The 22954-nt window shown below is 48.0% G+C and overlaps 1 protein-coding gene across 1 annotated transcript; it reads right to left on the reverse strand.

Annotated features, from left to right (window-relative positions):
* Positions 1 to 3520: 3520 nt before the first annotated feature.
* LOC105096474 (cytochrome P450 2E1) lies at positions 3521 to 12698 on the reverse strand. Its single transcript, XM_010988814.3, has 9 exons — positions 12436 to 12698; positions 11351 to 11510; positions 9914 to 10063; positions 9460 to 9620; positions 8668 to 8844; positions 7458 to 7599; positions 5272 to 5459; positions 4673 to 4814; positions 3521 to 3917 (listed from the first exon to the last, which is right to left on the reverse strand). The coding sequence occupies exons 1-9, from the start codon at positions 12610 to 12612 to the stop codon at positions 3727 to 3729; spliced, it is 1488 nt and encodes a 495-aa protein (XP_010987116.2). The 5' UTR covers positions 12613 to 12698; the 3' UTR covers positions 3521 to 3726.
* Between the last annotated feature and the right edge of the window lie 10256 nt (positions 12699 to 22954).

A 22954-nucleotide genomic window follows, 5' to 3' on the forward strand; every position in this document is an offset into this window, starting at 1 on the left:
AAACAATATGAAAACACAAGAAAGAAAACTGCAGTGAATATGGAAGGCAGACTTGGGACAGTGGCAGGGCAGGATGGAGGTGGGCAGACGCAGGCGGAGGGGAGGTGGCAGTCCTGGGTCAGCATTGGGCTGGACCTTATGATGTAGACATGGAACCCTCATACTTTCTTTTCAACGTATGAAATACGATACTGAAGATGAAAAGGGACAACGTTGCTTTAGGCTTTTTCCTCTTTCTTCCTCTCTGGCGCCCTCTGGTGGGCCCCACAGAGGCCAGTCCTCCCTCTGGGTCCGTCCATCCTCCGCAGGCACCACTGCCCTCGCTGCCAAGCACCCCCACCACCGCGGCACGCTGGCATCTCTTTTGGAGTCTTGCTAAGCCGAAGCCACCTGCACCGAATTTAGGAGGGCTCCTTCCTCCACCCAGCAGGGCTGACACGTTGGCAGGCAGGAAAGCAGCGCTGCTTGCTCCCCGAGAAACAGCAGCTCAGAGATAAGAGCAGAGCCAACTGGCAGATAAGAGAACATGTGTGTGGTCCCCAGTCCCCTTGATGTGAAACCTTTGTTCCTGGGCCAAGCCGGCTGGCCCTTTGGACGCCAGAGGGTTGTGTGTTCTCTGCTGCTGTTTTACTTGGAAGAGACTTTGGCTTTTGTCAAGGTCTTTCTTTTTAGCCCAGAGATCATTAAAGGTTACATACTTGTCTGCCTGCATATCCATTCGGGTGTTCTCAAACCTTTTACCGTAAAGTAGGGGAATTTCCAGATGGCTTCCTTTAAATCAACTCTTCTGAGCATATTTCAACTCCATCTCTACTCCAGTCACTCCTTGCTTGTCCACAGCCTTTTGGGTGCCCCAAGAAGTAATATTCTTCTACTTGTTACTTTTCTGGTACAAGGAGTCATGGCTACCAACTTGCCTTTTAAGGAGCTTGTGGGATGTATGAATCCTTCTTGTGAGCAGAACGGAAGGGAGAGTCAGCACACTAAGCAGCCTGACCAGAAACACTGTGATCACACAACCGACCACTAAGGAGAGCTCGGCCCCGTGGAGGGGGTCACGGAGCCTGTGCGGCGCTACAGCCCAGCAAGCGTCTTGAGGGGAAAAGGCTCCGGGGAATTCCAAACATGTGGCCCATCCTTTCCCTGTAACACCACGAGGGTAGGAGACTTTACCTATTTAGAAGCAGGAATCCAAGAAAGGTAAGATACGATGTTGAATTAACTAACAGGCAGAGACCAGCAAAGGGTTTATTTGAATGCATATAATCACCTATTAGGATGGGTTTAAGTATTAATGCAATCGCAAAGGTAGACTCACAAAAATAGGGGAAAATATTTTTGAACAAATTTAAAACTAATATTATAAAACTAAAATTCCTGGAAGTTAGGGTGGGGTGGTATACTGCATGGATGTAGAGAAGATAAATATGTGAAGGGTCTCTTTTTATTCAGATCAAGAGGTACTGATGAACTCTGTAAGCGAATATGTCTAAGTGTACTTTCACACTTGACGGTGATCACCAGTAGAATAACCAGAGGACAGAGGGACGCCAAAGCATCAAGGAGGAAAGGAAGGGACAGAACAGGGCAAGTCCAGGAAACCACAGGGAAAGGACGCTTTGTTTCATAAAGCCGCACTTAGCGACAGTCAGAGTAAGTGTGACCGATAATTCTCCTGCTGAAAAGGAGGTTTAGTCTATGTCAGAACTATAGGGTGTAGACAAGGCGTTTCTCAAGAACAAAATGGCATTGAGGTGCTTGAAATGCTAGGATGGACAGCCACCAAAAAACACGTGGCAACAGCTGTCAGAGGGCACAAGCTATGTTGACGCTGCTAAAAGGTACAACTCAGCAGAAGATAAATCACAAGTGTGAGGAGGGGCATCGAGACGGTGAAACAAGCACATGGAGCCCACCCGCACCCACGGACACATCAAAATGCATCTATGTGTGGAGCAGTCCTCACAGGAGACCTGCTCAGCTTTGGCAGAAGACCTTGTGCCACTGGAACTCCACGGGAAGCGTTCACAAAACCAGGCAGGAGAAGAGGAAAAGAGCAAGGACGTCAGGCCAGGACCTGCCCCTGCCCCCACCCTGGGGAGACAGCCACAGGAGGACAGGCACCCTCACCCTGGGAAGCCCCCCTCCAGCCGGGAGGTCAGCCAGGCAGAGGGGGCTGCAGAGGCTGGAGGAGGGAGCAGCAGCCGCTTGGTGGGCAGAGCTGAGAGAAGTCAGCACAGCTGGTCCACACGGTCCCCGGCCCAAGGCGTGAGCCAGCTGATGTGGGCTGGGACGGGGTGCCGGAGCTCGGGCTTCGAGGTCGGACCTGGGGGGAGGACTGGGGCTGACCACGCAGGGGCAGCCTCAGGGCTTGGAGTGTGGTGCAGGCTGAGGCTGGGAGTGTGTGCAAAAGAGTCTGGGTCCCCCAAAGAAAGCTCCCCGTATGGGGCACACAGAGGAAGGCACACAATTTAGCTGGCCATAGCAGACTTCTCTGCTAGCCCAGAGGGCTGCTGCTCGGCTGCACCAGTGACAAAGCGCTCTCGTGAAGGGAGAGGCAGGACCCAGATGTGGTGGTCTTCTCGGCTTGCCGTGGAGGGACACAGTCACTGGGAGATGTGGTCAGCAGAGCATCGCACCCGGTGACAGCCACACCCTGACCCCAGAACCAGTGAATACATCACCTTGCATGGTCGATGTGACTCTGTGTGTGTGATAAAGTTAAGGATCCTAGGAAGGGGACAGTAACCTGGGCTATCTGGGCGAGCTCACTGTGACCGAGGGTCCACATAAGGGAGCTGCAGGAGGCTCGGTCTGTGAGAGGTTGGAAGACGCTGCACTGCTGGCCGTGAAGCTACTCATTTCATTAAGAAACACGTGCAAGGGACTTTTGGGGCTTTTGCACAGTGTACGGAAGCTCTGCACAGCTGGCCCGCTCAGCCCTCATCCTCTGCTGTGGGGAGCGGCTTCCAGCACTCTGACCTTACTGACTGAGAAGTAGGCACAAAGGGTGGGTTTCCTGGTGTTTGCCCACTTGTTCCAAATTCCCCTTCTGTTTCACAACATTGAGGTTTATTCCACGTAGCTGGCCGATGATTCCCCGTTTCTGCCTCATCCCACACAACGTCCCCATGTGCTTAGGGCTTCCCCCTCCAGATACAAAATCTCACTTTAATGTTAAAGATAATAACAGATGCCTGTGTTGACTTTTCAGACACAATTCAACCAATGCAGTGCGGGATGACGCTCTTGGGGAGCCAAAGGGACCACTTCCTGTTGCAGGGAAACTCGCAGGGAACATGTTTGGCTGGCTAACAAACCCTCCAAAGGTATATTACTTATAATTTTTTTCCAGACTACAAAACAGCACCGGTATTCCTTTTGTGAATGCTTTGTAAGAGATGCTGACTTGGTGACTGGGTGGTTCTACTTTTCAGAAGAGTTTAGTTGAACCCACAGTGACATGGTCTTAACTCATCATGGCTTCCAGGAACTCCCACACAGACTGAAATGAAGTCACAGTTCACTTTATTCAGTTTAATTAGTTTGACACAATTTTATTTGGATTTTGCTTTCAAATTCTGTCTGAAGAATGTGACTCGGAAGCAGCCTCCCTGGCCCAGCTGATCCCCTGTGGAGCCCTGGCTGCCCACCGGAGGCGACGGTGTGGGGCAGGAAGCCGCCAGGCAGCATCAAGTGCCCGGGGGTCTTCAGAGCGTGTGTGCCTCACGCTTGAGAGCGGGGAATGACACAGAATTTGTAACGGGGGGGAATCTTGGCAAACCCAGTCGCAATGGGGCTGAGGTCAATATCCTTGGGGTCAACGAGAGACTTCAAGTTAAAATGCTGCAAGATGGCGGCCAAGAACAGAAACAATTCCATGCGCGCCAGGCCTTCTCCAACGCACACTCGCTTTCCTGGAGGGCAAGAGCACTGCTGAGACCCTGCCAGGTGGACAGCAGGGGAGATGGGGTGGGGGGATGCTGGGGCAAGCTGCCCCCTCAAGCAGAATTAACCCTGCCTGCCTGTTGAAGGGGAGCCCAGAATGGATTCCAGTGCAACAGTAACAGTGCCAGCTGTGATCAGGGAGCACCTTCACACAGCCTCCTGGCTAAGGTGGGAGAGTGGTCCCCACCCAGTGCCCAGCCCGACGTCCTACAGGGAGGAAGTGGGGCCCCGGGTGGAAGCTGACTCTCTAGTGTTGGGGGTTAAAGATACCGAGCTGGTTGCATGGTCTTCCCCACACCCACGCCCGAAGGAAGGCCCCAGGAAGGCGGCCAAGGGCCTGGCGGTGGGGGGACACTGAATCACAGGTCAGGGGAGGCTGGATGGTCCTATGATGAGTCCAGGGAAGCAAATGTTATACTATGTTTAGTAGCCCTTTTTTAGTATTATGGAGAATTAGGTAACGTTGTTTGGAAAGATTTTCACTAAGTTCTATTAAATAGATAGTTCCAGCATGAAGCATTCTGCAGAAAAAATAACTAATAACTCATCCTCAGCTCACTTCCAGGACATCTGGTGAGCAGATGCCACATAGCCTCTCTGAACGGGGACGAACGCATGGGTCACCGGGACAGAAATCAGGGACCGATGCAGACGACAGGTGGAACACAGGACAGGGACTGGGGACAAGTCCCCGGGGGAGGTGCCACCTCCGAGCGCGCCTCACCTGCGGAAAATGGCTTGAAATAGTCACTGTACTTGAACTTTCCATGTTCGTTCAGAAAGTGCTCCGGCTTAAACTTCTCTGGCTCGGGGAATTCTTGGTTGTCATACAAGACGGAGTCCAGTGTCGGAATCACGAGCGTGCCCTGGGAGGAAGAAAGGCCATCTTGGTCGGTCAGGCTAACACAGCACAGGCTTTCATCCGGAAGCCCCCATGGAGAAGGCTGTTTCTCATTAGACAAGACAGCATGTTTCCAGCTGGGGAAGCTGCTTGCCTGAGAGCAGGCAGAATCAGTCAGCTGCGAGAGCGCTCCTCTCTCGTCTTCCTGGAGGAGCGACCCCCAAGTCACCCATCCGGGGCTGGGTGTAACTGTTGCTTTTGTCTCTGGTGTTGGGGTGTGTGGCCACCCCCAGCATTGACTGAGGAGCCCTTTTTCCAGAGTGCCTCCGCTTCTGCGGTCTCACCAGGGCCCCGTGAGGACTGCGGGGGCGTGGCACTCTGCAGGGCAGGAAGGCTGGCCCAGCCCCCCATCCTGCTCCCTGGCAGCCCAGCTGACAAGCGCGTAGGCTGGGGCTCAGGGCGCGCACTTGCCCACATCTGACCTTGGGGATGACGTATCCTCTGAACACTGTGTCCTGGGTGGCTTCGTGGAGCAGGTTGGAGGGCAAGAGGTCGATGAATCGCTGAATCTCGTGCACCACGGCATCCAGGTAGGGCATGTCTAGCCTGTCCTTGATAGCAGGGACTCGGCTCGGCCCGATCACCCTGTCAATTTCTTCATGAAGCTTCTCTGCCAACATATGCATGGAATAGATGCAGTAACTCCAGGCTAGCTCCACTTCTACGCCCCAACCCACCCACCCAGCAGGTGCTTGTGGGTGTCAGTTACTGGGTAAGTCACCTGCACACGTCAGGAAGAGCTAAGCTCCACGAGGCTGTGTACAGTCCACAGCATTGACCTCATGATTTATCTGTGGCCTCACTGTCTTGACTGGTCACAGCTAATCCATTTCTGGGCTTTATGCCAGGAGGAGACAATAAAAAAGGGTCTTGGGGATTTCTAGTTGGAGGGAGATCTCTGTATGGATTTGGGCCCCAGGCTGCTTGGTTGCATGCTTCTGAAGAGGATGGAGGCAAATGGAAACACATGCACCGTGAGCTGCTTGGAGCGCTCTGGGAGACAGTAGTCTGGAGGCCCTTGGGCAGCCCCGGGCAGCCACGTGGCCTCTCTGGGTTTGAGACATGTTGAGAGAACTGCAAAGCCATGTTCACTATGGTAACTGAGTAAAAATTTAAGCACATATAACAATACGGATTTCTGCTGGTACTTGGTGAATGGTGGATGTAAGGGTCATACCCCAGAGTGCTATGCAGCCGTCTGGGGACACTGCTGAGTTTGGGGGGTGGGTGGGGAAGGCAGGGAGGCAAGGGGGTTCTGCAACCTGCTTTCTGTTCAAGAGCTCTGAAGCTAGCGCTGCAAAGCACTGACACACACTAAGTTTGGCAGCCGACTGGGGACACTGCTGAGTCTGGGGGTGGGGGAAGGCAGGGAGGCAGGGGGGGCCTCGCTGGTTCTGCAGCCTGCTTTCTGTTCAAGAGCTCTGAAGCCAGCACTGCGAAGTGCTGACACACACTAAGTTTGGCAATGGGTGTGTGGGTGTCAGTCATATTTATTTTCTGTCTTTTCCTCTGTATTGGAATTCCCTCATAATTAATCATGTAAAGCAATCTCTGAGTCTAGCTCCCATGGTACAGAGTGGTCAGAAGCTCCCTTAGAGCTGCCACAGACCCGTGGAGGCTTCGCCCCATGGTCTTTGGCTCCTTTACCCTTCCCTTTCCAGCTGATAAAAAAGGCAGAGGCTTTGGAGTCGATGCACCAGGTCTGACCCTGCATCTGTGTTCCTGTGGACACGACCTCACGCCCTTTAATGTCAGCCCTCAAGAATGCCCTGTATTGAAGGGTCCATCCCCAAGCCTGGCCAGAGGGGCCAAATCATTACCGGCAGCAGCAAGCAAGGTGAGGAGAAGCTCCTTGGAGCAGGGACCCTCCCAGCTCTGCCCAGGCCAGTGAAGGGGGGCGCTGCAGGCCAGGGCTCTGGTGCGGGGGGCACCCTGGCCCAGTGAAGGGGGGCTCTAGGCTGGGACTCTGGTGCAGGGGGCACTCTTTTCCCTCTTTCCTTGGCCTGTTGGCATAGGTGCCCTCACATCCCCTCCACTGGGCCCAGTTGGTGCTTCCGGTGCCTGAGGCTCTGCACATGGGGCCCCAGAAGCCAGACCTGACCCCCTGCAGGGCACCCTGACTGCACATGGCCCAGGTGCTGGGGAGGGGCCCTGGGAGGGAAGTGGCAGCCCCGCGGTGCTTTTCCCTGGGGTTCCTCCTTCTGCTCCCCACTCTTCCAGTCGGGTGAGACATGCCAGGAGGCCTTGCCCCGGCCCTCCTCCCTCCCTGCTCTGCCTGGAAGACCAGGTCCTACTCTGGGGCGATGTGGAAGTTTTTCCTGTCATGCACAGGTCGTCATGGAGCGGATGCAGACGGCATTGCACTTCTCCACTCTTGATAAGCCTGCCTTCCTGCCGGCAGGGTGTGTCAGTGGGTGTGGGCGGGCTGAGAGCCCGGGGCCTGCTGTGTAGGAGAGCACGTCCCCAAAGCCTTCGCCCAGTGGTCCCGTGTCCCCCCCTGCCGCAGACACGCAGTGCCAGCCCCGCGTCCCTGTGCTGCAGGCGGGAAGCTGAGGCCTAAGTTCTCCAGGCTGGCGGCCGGGCGGCCCCTGCCCGCTCCACGTCCTACCTTCGACCTCCGGGTGTTTCATGAGAATCAGGAGCCCATATCTCAGGGTGGTGCTGGTGGTCTCCGTCCCTGCGAAGAGCAGGTCAGCGACGGTCACGGCGATGCCCTCCGAGGTGTGCACAGGCTGTGCACTGTGCTTTCCCTGCAGACGTCAGAGACACGCGGGGGCTCAGCAAGGAGACGCCTTCAGGTGGAGGAGAAAGGGGCCCTGTGTCCCTCAGCAGAAGGGAACCTGGTGGCCCTGCCAGCTCCACAGGGAGCCCATCCTGTGCAGACACGATCATCTGCACCACACAGTTGGGGAACTAAGGCCCCCAGAAAACCGGCCATGGGCAGGACTGTGCCCCCGGCCCGGCTGCGGGGTCCGTGCTCCTTCTATGGCACTGACAGCCACCCTAGGGGGCAGGACTCTCCCTGGCCCTGGGCCACGACCTCCAGCAGCCCAGGGCTGAGCTCTGGGACCTCTGCAGGGGCTGCCCTTGACCTCTCTCCACCCACATAGCTGGTGCCTTTAGGTCCCAGGAGGCAGGGAAATCACTGGGAAGCTGGACATGGTGGACGGGCAGCAGAGGGGGCCCAACTGATGGAGAAGAGTCTCAGACAACCCGGGGCAGTGACCCAGGGAAACCAGGTGTGGAGCTCACGTGCGGGTCTGGAGACACACGTGATGCCAAGGAAAGAGGAGACGCCTGCCCCTCCAGGTGGGGGTCCAAAGGGGCTGCAGGGAGGTGGTGCTAGGAAGGCCTGGCCCCCTTGAAGTCATGCACAAAGTGGGGGTGATGTGCTAACAAGGAACACCGAGGGCCTCTCCCTAGAGGAGACACGGTCAAGAGTCAGCTGATCAGAAATGGTTAAGAAGCATGGCCTGGCAGGAGCCAGTGGGAGGGTCCTCCATCCCACAGCCCCCTGACGGCCCCCTCAAGAGAGACCACCTGGCTGGCCAGGGCAGTGGACGGCACAGTGGTGTGAGGGCGGGTAGGTAGGCTGGCTGTGTCTAGACATGCGTGGAAGATGGTATGGTGACCGCGCTGAAGCCAGTGGATTTGTGTAAAACTAAGAGCTTCAGAATATGCCCCACATAGGCAGGATGGACACCAGCAGTGCATGTCATAAGATAAATCTGAAATGTGCACCCTCAGACGCAAACCTCTCGCGTAACAGCCAAGCGCTCAGCCTCGCCTGGTCGGGAAGTTGTGTGTCAGAATGGTACCTTCTCCATTTCCACCAGCAGGCTGTCTATGAAGTCTTGGGGGCAGCTGGGGTCCAGTGACTCCTGGTGTTCCTTCACTCTTGCTGAAGCATAATCTTTTATTTCGGACACATTTTTTAATAGTTTTCTATGGCTTCCTGGCAGGTATTGTAGACAGCTTGAGAAATTATTATAAAGCTAGAGGGGGAGAGAGAGAATTTTCTGACTATAAATTTTTCTCTGGCTGCAACAGCATTTTGTGTACCTGGCTGATAACATTCTCCAAACCTGATTTATGGCTGTCATGATTGTACTATTAAGAGTATTTTGGCTGACAGTATCTTTTGGGCACCACTCATGAGGCCGAGCAGGTTCTGTGGTGGGAGCATGAACACACAGGCACAGGTCCTACCATGTATCTGGTGGGGACCAATTTTCAAGAGTGAAACAGTAGAGGGGAGGGTATAGCTCATGCAGTAGAGTGCACGCTTAGCATACATGAGGTCCTGGGTTCAATTCCCAGTACCTCCTCTAAAAATAAGTAAACCTAATTACCTACCCCCACCAAAAATAATTAATTAATTAATTAATTAAAGACATAGAGTCTTTTTTTTTTTTAAAGTGAAACAGTAAGTGTTCTGAGGTTAGCAAAGGGGAGCAGCGGACCCCATGGAAGACTCCGGAAGGAGCGTTCCGGCTGCCTAGTCTTGCGTGCCTGTCTGTTCCTACGACCCAGTGTTGCTTCTCATCCTTGTCCTGCAGTGAACCATGGACGGGTGCCGACGGGAGGTTGGGAGGAGGAAGGCACCTCACCTGGATCCAGGGCGTGCTGAGCAGGTAGAAGTTCTCGTTGAACAGATACATCAGCCTCAGGCCCGTCTTATCACTGTAGTCAGAGTGCTTGTGGAAGAGGATGTCGGAGATGACATTGTAGGGCGCGAAGCCAATGACGAAGGTGGGGTCAAAGGGCTGGCCTGGAAAACAGGAGTGCCATCAGAGTGACCAGCTCCTGAGTGTGGCAGGAGGGACGTTTCCAATGCCTGTGGGGATGCCCTAGCCCTGCAGTGCTTCATGGGAGGTGGTGACTGTGGGTGGAAAATTTCTACTTTTTGGGTGATCAGGACACGCCCGCTCCCTGAGACTGGGGAGGAACCGACTTGTGCAATGGCACCTGTGGGGAACACAGCCTCCCCATGTGCCTGGAGCTGCCCTGGTTGTCAGGTGCCCGGGGGCCCAGGCCGGGCTGCCCGTGGGCAGCCGTACGTACCCTGGGTCTTCCTGAGTGCCTCCAGCAGGAAGGGGACCTCCCTCTGGATCCGCTCCTCGTTGCCCCGTTTCCCCATCCCGAGGTCACGGAGGACGGTCAGGGAAAGCCTCCGGGTGTCCCTCCAGGTCGGTCCATTGTTGAAAATGATTCCTAAGCAAGAAAATGATTCTAAGCAGAGCCATCACTGCCAGCGCTCCTCAGGGGAGAGAGGGGCAGGCGCGCTGGGCACCCTGCGCTCTGCGGGGAGGGACTGTGGGCCCACCCCGACCGGCCCAGGGACAGAACCGGGTTCGGGCTCTGGAGGGCCTTCCTCGGCGTTAGGCGCCTCCTAACCTCCTGCCTTGCTCCGGTCTACCGGCCAATTTCCTCAGAGCCTCTCTGTTTTCAACGATATTTGACCCTCACATGATAAACACCTCAACTCGCACTCTGGGGCTTCAAGGAATTGTCCTCTCTAAAATCTGAGGTCACAGGGCTCCCAGACCATGCAGACCTGGGGATCTGGGAAGACCTGAGCTTGGTGCCCTTCTGCGTGTTTGCAGAGACCTGAGGAAGGAAGCCTGGCCAGGCCTGAGCGGTGAGGCGGAGGAGGCCTTCATTCTACCCCTGAAGGGGGCCTGGACGGCTTGCGGGGCAGATGCGAAGCAGAGGTGGGAGGAGATGGATGTGAGCCAAGGTGGCTGCCATGGGGGCGGGCCGGCAGGCAGGCAGCGTGACACTGATGGGTGGGTGGGCGCGAGGAGGGTATCAGCGAGGAGGCCCATTTACCGGGGCCGTTCGCTAGGCTGGATGCTCAGGCGGGACTGAGTTTGGGGTCTTGGGTCAGGAGGATTCCTGAGGACACTGCATCACCGGCTGAGTAGACACTGGGTACGTGCATGGCAGCCCTTGGGGAACTCAGGGGAGAGACGCTCATCAGCCTGGCCAAGCCTCAGGCAGCTCCAACCTCCCAAGTTGCTGACCTGGGACACAGGGCAGACGAGCAGGGGTGGAAGGGGCCAGGGAGTGTGCACTGAGGAGACCAGAGGGCAGAGCTGCGGGGAACAAAGCCTCACGGGGAAACAGGGCCCACCGTAGGTGAGGGGACCTCAGTGCATGGAGCCCCAACACCCAGGAGAGACTGAAGGCCTGCAGAAGCGGGAAGGTCTGCCGAGGGGAGGCACAGCCCATCTGTCAGAAGCGGCTCCCTCTGCCCTATTTCTCTGTAAGCATGTCTGTCCTGCTGCTCAGAGGGTGGGTGCTCCAGGTCTTGTTCACTCTGGGCACAAGCCTCACAAGTCCCTTTCACCCAAACGCACGGAGCAATGGCTGACTGCGAGATCCCCCCAACCGTGATCTGAGTTGCCTGAGGATCGCCTCGCCTTTCTCTTTAGTGCGCTGTTACTGCCATTCGAGTAACTGCCCCTCCGTTCACCAGCCCAGCTAAGTAGGACGCACCTTTGTTCTTGTGCACCTGGAATGCCGGGTTATCTCCTCTGCCAGAAAACTCATTCTTGTAGTCCAGCAGGACCTCCTTGACGGCCTTGTAGCCATGCAGGACCACGATGCGCCGCGAGCCCAGGTACAGCGTGAACACTGGCCCGAACCGCTCTGCCAGCTGCGGAGACCAGTGGGCTGCCAGTGAGGCCACCGCGGCCTTGGCGGGGAAACTCGTGCTTTAAACTGAACTGCAAGGTCACTGTTGTCTACCCGGGGACCCAGAGGGATCTGGGGAAGATCCTCCCCACAGAGGCTGCTTCTGCAGGAAGCGCGATCCCAGCGCATGCACACCGGGGACCCGTACGTCCCCTACCACCCGACGCGAGGAACTGGGCAGGCCGGTTCCTCCCGTCTGCCCTGAGGCATTTGGGACAGGGTAAAACTTCAGAAATGCACACGTCCGCCGCATCATCCCCGCTCTCTGCTGTCCCCAGCCAAGGTTCTGGACCCTAGGGCGGTGTAGGAGGTCCTGCAGCTGGACCAACCCGAGGTCTGTGAGCTGGTCCGCCTCCACGCTGCACGAAGCTCACACCTTCCTAGGGGCTCTGTGCCCTATGGCATTCTTTTATTAGCTCATTTAATAGATTCATCAACTCATTTAGTCTTTAGATTTGTTAGTTCAGTCACTGTTCACAGCAGTCCAGTGGGAGGTACCAGTCTGGCTGGTCAAACACTTCATTTTTCACCCTGTCCTTTGGCATCTGCAGAGAGCTCCAGGTTGACACCCAGCCCGTGTGTACCTGCTTGCATCGTAGTGGCAAAAGCACCAGCCCCAGCCACACTGGCCTGATGACATTCAACAACAAGGCAATTAAGCCTCTGCTCAAGCAGGGGCCTCTGAGGCCAGCCACGGCCAAGGCCCCCTGAGCTCCGTGCCCAAGTTGTACCACTGGCTGAATACGCCGAGTATCACTCTTGGATGCTACTGTTAATTCAATTAACTCATAACAAGCTGCTGTTGAATAGCAACTTGTCTGAGAGTGAGTTGAATGCATACATGTTGTATCTAATTCCCGAATTCATATCAACAGCATTTCTCTTACCCTGGTTAAGGATTTGGGAATATCCTTAATATCCAGCTGGAAAAGATTCCCAATGATGGGCAGTGGGAAAGGGCCAGGGGGCAGTTTCCAGCTGCTGTAGATGTGCTTCCAGATGGAGATGAGCAGCAGGGTGGCCATCCACACCAGCAGAGCGATCGTGATGCCCAAGACAGCCATGGTGCCTCCTGAGTGTCTGCTGACTCGTGGGCATGGCCCTGTGGAGGGGCCAAGCTCTTATACTGCACCCTTGAGAAGGAGGGTGACCAGCCAACGAATGCCACCTTCCTTTTTCTCTGGTCCAAGGTATTAGTTTATTATTAGCTGCTGTTGGCTGTCATTTCAAAGGCTGATCCCTGCAGTGGAACTCCATCCAGGCACCCACCCACCTGGCCATGCCTGGGCTCTGCAAACATGGGCTGCTGACACCTGCATCAATGTCAGTAAACAGGGCATCCAAGGCACTTCAGCAGCCCACAGGTCAGAACATAAGGTGGGGGACTGTCCTCCCTTGACACTGGGTGGACAAGGAAGAGTAAGGTCATGTTTACATGGGTTTGTTTGGGCTCGGGCTTATGTAAGGCAGCATCAGCTATGTGCTGACGGTCTCCATGGCAGATCTCCTGGGGCAAGTCTCAACCTCTGAGCAGCCCCAGCAGTACTCAGTCACCATCAGCCAAACTTACAGCCACAGAAAGACAACTCAGCATCTGAGTTTCATTCCACTTTGTCAAATCAACTGGCAAATTCAGTGGAGGAGAAAAGAAGAAAGAGTTGACCAATTTTGAAAAGATGAGTCTCTGGTTATAAAAAAATATATCTTTCTTGTATCAAATTAGAGGATAACTGTTTAGAATAATTTTGTCAAATTCTAAAAAAAAATACACTAATATTTGTATTGTTTGTTTAAATCAATAAGCTAATTTGGGTAGACTTCATGTTTTAAAATGTCTTACCTTAGGTTGTCCAGGGCACCACAGAGCTCCAAGCTGTTTACGTCTCCCTCACACACCCTTGCATCCACTTTCTGTTGGGATGTTTCTGGGCATTTTACAGAGTTTTTTGTGTGTGTGGTTAAACAAAGAGAATGCTTTTCGTTCTGTCTTCTACCTGGTGACGTAGGGAAGGTCTTAATTTATAGTTTCTAATTTCATACTTTTATAAAACTAATCTCTGTGTATAATAGAAAATATGAAGGAAAGTGAAAAGAACAAAAGTCACCTTCTGTATTTTGACTTATATAAAAACAAGGCTACCCTCCACACCCTGAACTTTAACCCACTTTCCCTCCGAGTTTACTGGCAACACGGCAGGCCCCTGACTAACTGAAATGCAGCCCTGTTACTGGTGTTCGACTTGTTAGCTCGCCTGTGCTAACCACTGACCTCGGCAGGAGTTGGGGGGTCCTTCCTCCCTTGTGGTGTATTGTGCCCCATGAGCTGGTGGGCTGCAGGCTCTGCCAAGCTGCATGTGCTCTTGACTTCCCCTTCCAGGGGCTGGTGTGGGTTGCAGGGCCCATCCCCCAGGATGCAGACTGAACCAAATTGACCCTCTGCCCCCTTCTGCCCTGCCAGGCCTGCCAGACAGACAGCGGGGCCCACACAGCATCTCTCTTGCTGCTCTGTACCCCTGCTGCTGCTGGAGGGACAGGCAGGGTCGGCCTTCCCTGGGGCTCCGGTTCAAGCCTTGACTGGTGGGGCGAGGGCAGGACGTGAGAGGCAGAGCAGGCCCTGAGGCTCCCATTGGCTCAGAATGACTACCCCAGCAGCTTCTCTGAGCAGGTGCGTCCTGGGGAGGGGCCTGGGGGCAGGTGCATGTAAGCCTGGACCTCCCAGGTACAGCTGTGCTCTGGGTCCAGGTCCCACTATTCTAGGTCCTCTGTCAAAATGCTGTTGGATGTCCAAACAGCATCAAATTCTAAATGCAGGAACAGACATCTTTTGAAAATAATGACACTTTTGAGTACTTCCTTTCTGAAGCAAGGCCTTTTTATTTGCCTGGCATCATATTCAGTTGCTTGGACCTTCTTGCATAATGTTGACTAGTTGGGATGACAGAGGTGGCCTGGTCTTGTGCCTGGCAGGAATGGGGTACCTCTCCATCAAGTCTGTTGCTGGTGGTTGTGGCAAAGAGACAATCATATTGGGGCAGTTTTCTTCTTTCAGTAGTTAACAGAGAGTATTAAGCAGAGATGAGTGTTAAGATAATGAAGTATCTTGTAACTGAGACAATCCTAGGATTTTTCTCCTCAAATCTGCTGGCATGATGCTGGATGAAAACACTGTTTCGTATAAGAGCAGTGTTACAGCTCCGTGTCACAGCCAAGATTTTCACGGAGTGATGCTCTTTTTATGCTGTTGGGTCCAACCTATTAATTATAGTTTTAGTTTTGCATCTATATCCATAGATTAAATTGGGCTTCAGATTCTTGTGTTTTTATTGTGTTCCTCTATAAGAATTGTACTAACTCTAGCAACAATTGAAATTTTCTCCATTTTTTCTATTGTCTGGGATACTTTAAATTGTCAGGGAATTGTCTGGATTTTGAAATTTTGATAGAACTCACTAGTTAAACAATATGGAGAGGACTTATTGAAGTTAAATAATTGTTCATAAAGGTTAGAAAGATAATCTCAATTTGGAAAGTAAGGCATGCTCCTTGTAACAAATCAAACAACGCAGAACTGGATGAAGCAAGAAGTGGGGCCCAGACTCTACCTGCAGCAATAGTTTCCCTATTTTAAGTCCCATTAAGAAAGACAAAATGCTGCCAATTCCTTTTTTATTATTTCTGATTTTGTTTTATACCTAATAAAGGATTTCTTTTGCACTTACTTTGATTCTGTGCATCAGTCTTTCGCATACATTTAAAAGCAAATGCAAACAAGTGTCTTGGTTGGAATGTACCTGAAACAACTTCCCGTGCCCTGGGGGGAAGCCACACCTCCAACACTGGCAGAATTGCTGGCAGCAACTCGAGATAAAGCCCTGGGAGAAGAGTAGAAACCCCTTTTTAAAAGCTGCAGAGCAATGCTTCTAACGGCACAGAGGGCGCATTGTGGAGGAAAACCATGGACAGTGACAACTCGGAGGAAATGTGTTTCAGAGAAGCTGCACCCAGACGGTTTACTCTGGTTACAAGGCCCTGTCAGATACAGAATCTGCAAGTATTTTTGCCATTTGGTGGTTGGTCTTTTTACTTCCCTGTTGATGTCCTCTGAGGCACAAAAGGTTGCAATTTTGATGGAGTCCAATTGATCTATTTTTTCTTTTGTCATTGTTCTTTTGGTTTGCATGTAGGAAATCACTGCCTAATCTCAGGTCACAAAGATTTTCTCTCAGGTTTTCTTCTAAGTCTATGATCCATTTTGAGTTAAGTTTTGTATGCAGTATGAGATGGGGTCCAATATAATTCTTCTGCACGTGGATACCCTGTTGTCCCAACACCATTTGCTGAAAAGACTATTTCAGCAATGCAGAAAGCCCCAGGAGTGCCAGCAGTCTTGGACTTCTGCTGAAGATGAATTGACCACAGATATGAGGGTTTATTTCTGGACTCTCAACTCTATTCCATTGCTCTATATGTCTGTCCTTAGACCAGTCCACATGTCTTGACAACTGTAGCTTTGTATTAAGCTTTTAATTCAAGAAGTGAGTCCTTCAAGTTAGTTCTTCTTTTTAAAGATTTTTTTTAAAAGCTATTCTGAATTCCTTTCATTTCTGTATGAATTTTAGTATTAGCTTCTCAATATCTGCAAAAAAAGACAACTGGGATTCTGATAGGGATTGAAATAAATCTGTCTGTCAGTCTGGGATCATGGGCATCTGTAACAGTTTGCTAAGGCTGCCACAGCAAAGCACCATGGACTGGTGGCATGAACAACAGAAATTTATTTCTCGGGCTCTGGAGGTTAAGTCTAAGATCAAGATATCAGCAGATTTGGCTTCTTCTGAGGTCTTTCTCCTTGGCTTTCAGACAGCCGCCCTTTTGCTGCCTCTTCACATGGCCTTTCCTCTGTGCACTGGCACCCCTGGTGTCTCTGTGTGCCCCAATCTCCTTTTCTTGTAAGGACACCGGTGAGATTACATTAGGAACCACCCTAATGCCTACTTTTAACTTAATTACCTCTTTAAAGGCCCTATCTCCAAGTACAGTCACATTCTGAGGTTCTGAGGGTTAGGATTTGGAGGGGGTGTTGACACACCATAACATCAACGTAACAATATTACAGTATTAAGTCTTCTGATCCACAAAGGTGGATTTCCATTTATTTAGATCTTTAATTTACTTCAATGGTGTGTTAAAGTTTTCAGTGTTCAAATTTTATACTTCTTTTGTTAATACTTATTCCTAAGTATTTCTTGATGATAATGTAAACGTAATTATGCTCTTAATTTCACTTTTGGATAACTCTTTGGTAGTATAGAGAAATACACTGAATTTTGTGTATTGACCTTGCATCTGGCAACCTTGTGAACTCATTTAGTTCTATTAGTTTTTGTAGATCCCTTAGGAGTTTTACATACAAGATCACATCATCCACCAATAGACATAGTTTTACTTCTTTGTTTCCAATCTGAATGTCTTTCATTTCTTTTTCTTGCCTAATTGCTCTGGTACCTCCAGGACTATGTTGAGCAGAAGAGGCGAGAGTTGGCATTCCTGTCTTGCCCTGATCTTAGGGACAAGGTGTTCAGCCTTTCACCTTGACTATAATGTTACCTGTGAGTTTTTCATGTTGCCCTTTAACAGTTTGAGGAAGTTGCCACATATTCTTAATTTGTTTAGTGCTTTTATTATAAAAAGGTGTTGAATTTTGTCAAAAGCTATTTTTGCATCTATTGAGATGATCATACTGCTTTGGTCTTTCATTTTACAAATACTGTGCTTTAGATTGATTGATTTTTGTATGTTACGTCAGCTTAATATTCCTGGGCTAAATCTTATTTGATCATGGCATATAACTCTTTTTAAATGTGTTGCTGGATTTGGTTAGCTAGTATTTGGTTGAGAATTTTTGAGTGTGTATGCTTAAGACATGTTTTTCTCACGTTATCTGTATCTGGTTCTGGTATCAGGGTAATACAGCCTCTTAAAATGAACTGGGAAGTGTTTGTGAAGGATTGGTATTAATTTTTCTTTAAACGTTTAATTGAATTCACCATTGAAGTCATGTGACCTTGGAACGCTCCTTGCTGGCAGGCTTGGTTACTAATTCAGTCTCTTAACTTGTCATGGGTATGTTAAGATTTTCTATCTCTTTTTAAGTCTGTTTTGGTAGTTGATCTGGAAATTAGCTTCTTTCCTAAGAATTTGTCCCTTTCTTCTAGGCTATATATTTTGTTGGCATACAGGTGATTTTGGTATAATCTGTATAATAAGGTCATTAATGATGCTCCCACTTTCATTCCTGATTTTAGGGATTTGAATCATCTTTCTTTTTTTCCTGGTCATTCTAGCCATATTCAGTTTAAAAATGTTCTCCAAGAATGAATTTTGGCTTAAATTTTTTTCTATTGTTTTTCTTTTCCTATTTGATTGATTTCTACTCTAGTGTTTATTATACTTGCCTTCTGCTTGCTTTGGGTTTGCTTTGCTCTTTTTTCCTACTTTATTATGGTGGAAGATTAGATTATTGATTTGCTATCTTTCTTCTTTTTTATTATAGGCATTTATAGGTATAAACGGTATAAACATTATAGGTATAAATTTTCCTCTAAGCAGTACTTTAGCTGCATCTCATATGTTTTCATATGTTGTGTTTTCAATCTCATTTACTAAAAAGCATTTTCTAATTTGCTTCATGATTTCTTCTTTGATCCACTGGTTATTTAGAATTGTATTGTTTAAGTCTCACAGATTTTTTTTACTTTTCAAAATTTCCTTCTGTTACTGATATTCAGTTTCATTCTACTGTGGTCAGAGAATATACCTTGTATGAATTCAACCCCTTTACATTTACTGAGACCATAGGTTACGGCCTAATCCACAGTCTATCCTGGAGAGCGTTCCACGTGCCCTTGAGAAGAATGTGCGTGCAGCTGCGATGGGTAACGTGGCCTTCAGATGACTGTTAAACCTGATTGGGTTTCGGTGTTGGTCAAGTCTTCTATTTCCTTGTTGATGTTTTGCCTGGTTGTTCTGTACACACTTCAAGGAAAGAGGATAACTGAAGTCTCTAGCTAGCATTGTCAAATTGTCTATTTCTCTTTTAATTCTCTGAGTTTCTGATTAATCTAAATTTTGAGACTACTGTTAGATACCTGTATATTCGTAATTGTTGTAGCTTCCTGATGGATTGGTTCTTTCATCATAACAAAATGCCTTTTCATCTCCAGCAATACTTTTTGGCATAGAGTCTATTTTGTCTGATATTACTATAGCACTCCACTTCTTTTTGGTTTTACTGTTTGCATAGTGTCTTTTTCTACCTTTTTACTTTCAACCTTCTGGTGTCTTTGGATCTAAAATGAATGTCTTATAGATAGCATGAGTAAGTCATTAAAAAAATCCATTCTGCCAATCTCTGCCTTTGATTTGAGTGTGTAGTCCATTTACATTTAATAAAATTGCTGGTAAAGTAGGATTTACATCTACCATTTTGCTATTAGTTTTCTGTGTGTCATGTCTTTTTTGGTCCTCCATTCCTCTATTTGTGTGTGTGTGTGTGAAACAGATATTTTCAAGTGTGCTGTTTTAATTCCATTCTTTTTTAAGCTATATATTCATATAGATTATATCACTTTATAATATAACTAATGTATTATAATATAACATAAGTTTTATATTATTATAGTATATTAATTATGAGTTATTTTCTTCTTGGTTGCCCTAGAGATTATAATGAACATCTTAACTTAAAATGATTTAGTCTATATTAATACTGACTTAATTTCAGTAGTATACAAAGTTTACCCCAATATAGCTTTGTTTTCTCTCCCTCTTTTGTGTAATTTTTGTCATGTAAATGACATCTTTATATATTATAAGCCTATTAACACTTTTGTAATTATTGATTTATGCAGCTGTGTATTAAACTAGATAGAATGAGCTACAAGTGAAAATACACTTATGCTGCCTTTTGTGTTTATTTATGTAGTTGCTTTTAGTCTTGTGCTCTATTTTGTCATGTGAATTTGAATTACCTGAATCAGGACTCCCTTTAGTATTTCTTTAAGACAAGACTGCTAGTGGTAAATTCTCTCAATTTGTATTTATCTGAGAATGTCTTAATCTCAGGGAAGATTGCCTTTCTGGATATAGAATTCTTGGTCGAAGAACAGTTGACCCTTGAACACCATGGATTTAATTTTTAAAAATAGCAAATATAGTAGTGCTACAAGATGTGCAGTTGGTTGAGTTCTCAAATGTGGAGCTGCTGATATGGAGGAACCAAGTGTACCTTATAGGCAAACTATAAGTTATACCTGAATTTTTGACTGCTTGGAGGGTCAACTGTATTTTTTCTTTATGTGCTTTGAATATGTCATCTCACTGCCTCTGGCCTCCGTTGTTTCTGAGGAGAAATCAACTCTTCTTTTTATGGAAGATTGCTTATCCATGGGGCTCACTTTCTCTTGCTGCTTCCAGGGTTTCCTCTTTGTCTGTCTTCTGACAGTGTGACTATGATGTGTGTAGGCTTGGCTCTCCTTGAGTTTATTTTATTTGGAGTTGTTAAGCTTCTTGCATACGTAGATGAATGTTTTTCATCAAATTGGAGGTTTTCGGCAATTATTTCTTCTAATAGTTTTCCTGTCCCCTTCTTCTTTTCTCTCCTTCTGGTACTTCTATTATGCATATGTAGATATACTTGATGATGCCCGTCAGTGCTCCAAGGCTGTGTTCATTTGTCTTTATTTTGACAGTTTGGTAGTGTTTTCGTCCCCCTTATGGAAAGCACATTTTCAGAGGTTCTTAGTCCACCATGCTGGAAGTTCTTCTTTTGTTTCTCCCTTTACTCCTTTGTCAGCTCTTATTTCAAGAGCTTTCCAAAAAACTTTCAAGAAACCTGAAGTTGCTTTTATTATTGGTTAGAACATGGCCACTTCTAACTGCAAAAGAGGTTGGAAAGTGGGTATTTAGCTTTTTCAGACTTTGTAAATGGATTTATTCAAAGAAGAAAGTGATAGGAAATGGATGTTAGATTATCAGTTAATAGTGTGTACCCTGCTATGGTTAACAATCTCCTGGGTATTCTTCCAAATTTTTTAAACTTACACACACACACACACTTTCTCCCAGAGAATTGTATCACAGCAATCACAAAATGACTTAATTTACTTAGCAATAATTATATAACAGGTATGTAGTTTTTGAGTTGGAATCTACAACTCTTCATCATACTTTTTAATGACTGGAAAATATTTCTTTCATGAATATTTTATAATTTGTCTATTTTGATTTGATGAATAGTTTCCCCTAACTTTTTTCTATTACAAAAAGTGCTGCAATGATACTCTTATAGATGTATTTTTGTTCAGACACGCATATATTTTCTTTTTTTGTGGCACATATTTTTAAATTTACATACGTGTACTGTTCACTGTTTCTAAGAATGTTTAGAGCTTTAGCTTTTTAAACTTATGTGGTTATCAAAGGAATAAAGCCAACCACAAAATAAGAATTAATTCAAAAAGATACGTCCACCGACTATTAACAGCAACATTCTTTATTATTGTCAAGACATGGAAGCATCCTAAGTGCACATCAACAGATGAATGGATGAAGAGGATGCAGCATATATATGTAATGGAGTACAACTCACCCATAAGAAAGAAAGATGTTTTGCCATTTGTGGCCCTTCAATCACTTTTTTTCTTTTTCATTTCAAAAACCAGAATTTTATAACTAGCATAAACATTTCCATTGCCTCAAAAATAACAAAATAACTAGAAATAAACTTAAACATAGAGGTTACCTATACTCTGAAAAATGTAAAACATTGATGAAGGAAATTGAAGATGATACAAAGAAATGGAAAGATATCTTGTGCTCTTGGAGTGGAAGAATCAACATTATCAAAATGGCTGTACTGCCGAAAGCAATCTACAGATCCAATGCAACCTCTGTCAAAATTCTCATGATATTTTTCACAGAACTAGAAAAAACAATTCCAAAGTTTATATAGGCCATAAAAGACCCCAAACTGCTAGAGCAATCTTTTGTAGGTCTTCCCCCACCCCTTTCTTCTTTTTGTTCTCTTTTCTTATAGTTTGATGACTAGAGAAGTTCCTTTAACATTTGTTGTAAAGCTGGTTTGGTGGTGCTGAAATCTTTTAGCTTTTGTTTATCTGCAAAGCTTTTGATTCCTCCATAAAATCTGGACAAGAGCCTTGCTGGATAGAGTGTTCTTGATTGTAAGTTTTTCCCTTTCATCACTTGAAGTATATCTTGCCACTGACTTCTGGCCTGTAGCGTTTCTGCTGAAAAATCAGCTGATAACCTGTGGGAGTTCCCTTGTATGTTATTTGTTGCTTTTCTCCTGCTAATTTTAATATTTTCTCCTTGTCCTTAATTGTTTTCAATTTGATTACTATTTGCCTTGGTGTGTTCCTCTTTGAGTTGAACTCTCTGCACTTCCTGGACTTGGGTAACTGTGTCCTCTCCCAAGTTGGGGAAGTTTTTGGTTATCTCACCAAAATTTTTCTCAGATCCTTTCTCTCTTCTCTTTCTGGGACCTCTATAATGTGAATATTAGTGCGCTTCATGTTGTCCCACAGTTCTCTTAAACGATCCTTATTTCTTTTCATTCTTTTTTATTCTTTCTGTTCTGCAGTAGTGATTTCCACTAATCTGTCTTCTAGCTCACTAATCTGTTTTTCTGCCTCATTTAGTCTTTTCTTGGTTCCTTCTAGTGTGCTATTCATTTCAGTGATTTTATTCTTCAGCTTTGTGTGGGTGTTCTTTACATTTCCCAACTCTGCTAAAAACTTCACTCTGTGCATCTATACTCCTCTTGAGTTCTCTGAACATCTTTGACATCATTACTTTAAACCCTTTCTCAGATAAATTGCCTATCTCCTCTTCACTTAGTTCTTCTGGGATTTTATCTTGTGCCTTGGCCTGAGAGATATTCCTCTGCTGCCTCATATTGTCTATCTTTCTAGCTGTATTTTTAGGTAGGTTAGTTACGTTTCTTGACCTTGGAGAGGTGGCCCTCTGTGGAAGATGTCCTGTGCATCCCAGCACTGCACTCCTCTCTTGTCACCCAAGGGCCAGTGTCCAGCCAGTCCCAGTGTAAAGTGTGGCCTGTGTTTGTGGATTCCTTCCACAGGCTTTGGGATTGTTGTTTTCTTATTTCTGGCATTTGCCCCCTGATAGATGAGGCTGGACTAGAGGCTTATGCAGGTTTCCTGGCAGGAGGAGCAAGGGGCTGCCCGCTGCTTGGTGAAGCTTTGTCCTGGACCTTTGGTGGGTAGGGTCATGTCTAGAGGTGTTTGTGGCTTAGAAGTCTATGATGGGTGGGGCTGTGTTCCCACCCAGTATATTGTTTGGCCTGAGGCTTCCCAGCCCTTAAGCCTA

The sequence above is a fragment of the Camelus dromedarius genome, chromosome 8 (assembly GCF_036321535.1).
Source record: "Camelus dromedarius isolate mCamDro1 chromosome 8, mCamDro1.pat, whole genome shotgun sequence".
NCBI lineage: Eukaryota > Metazoa > Chordata > Mammalia > Artiodactyla > Camelidae > Camelus > Camelus dromedarius.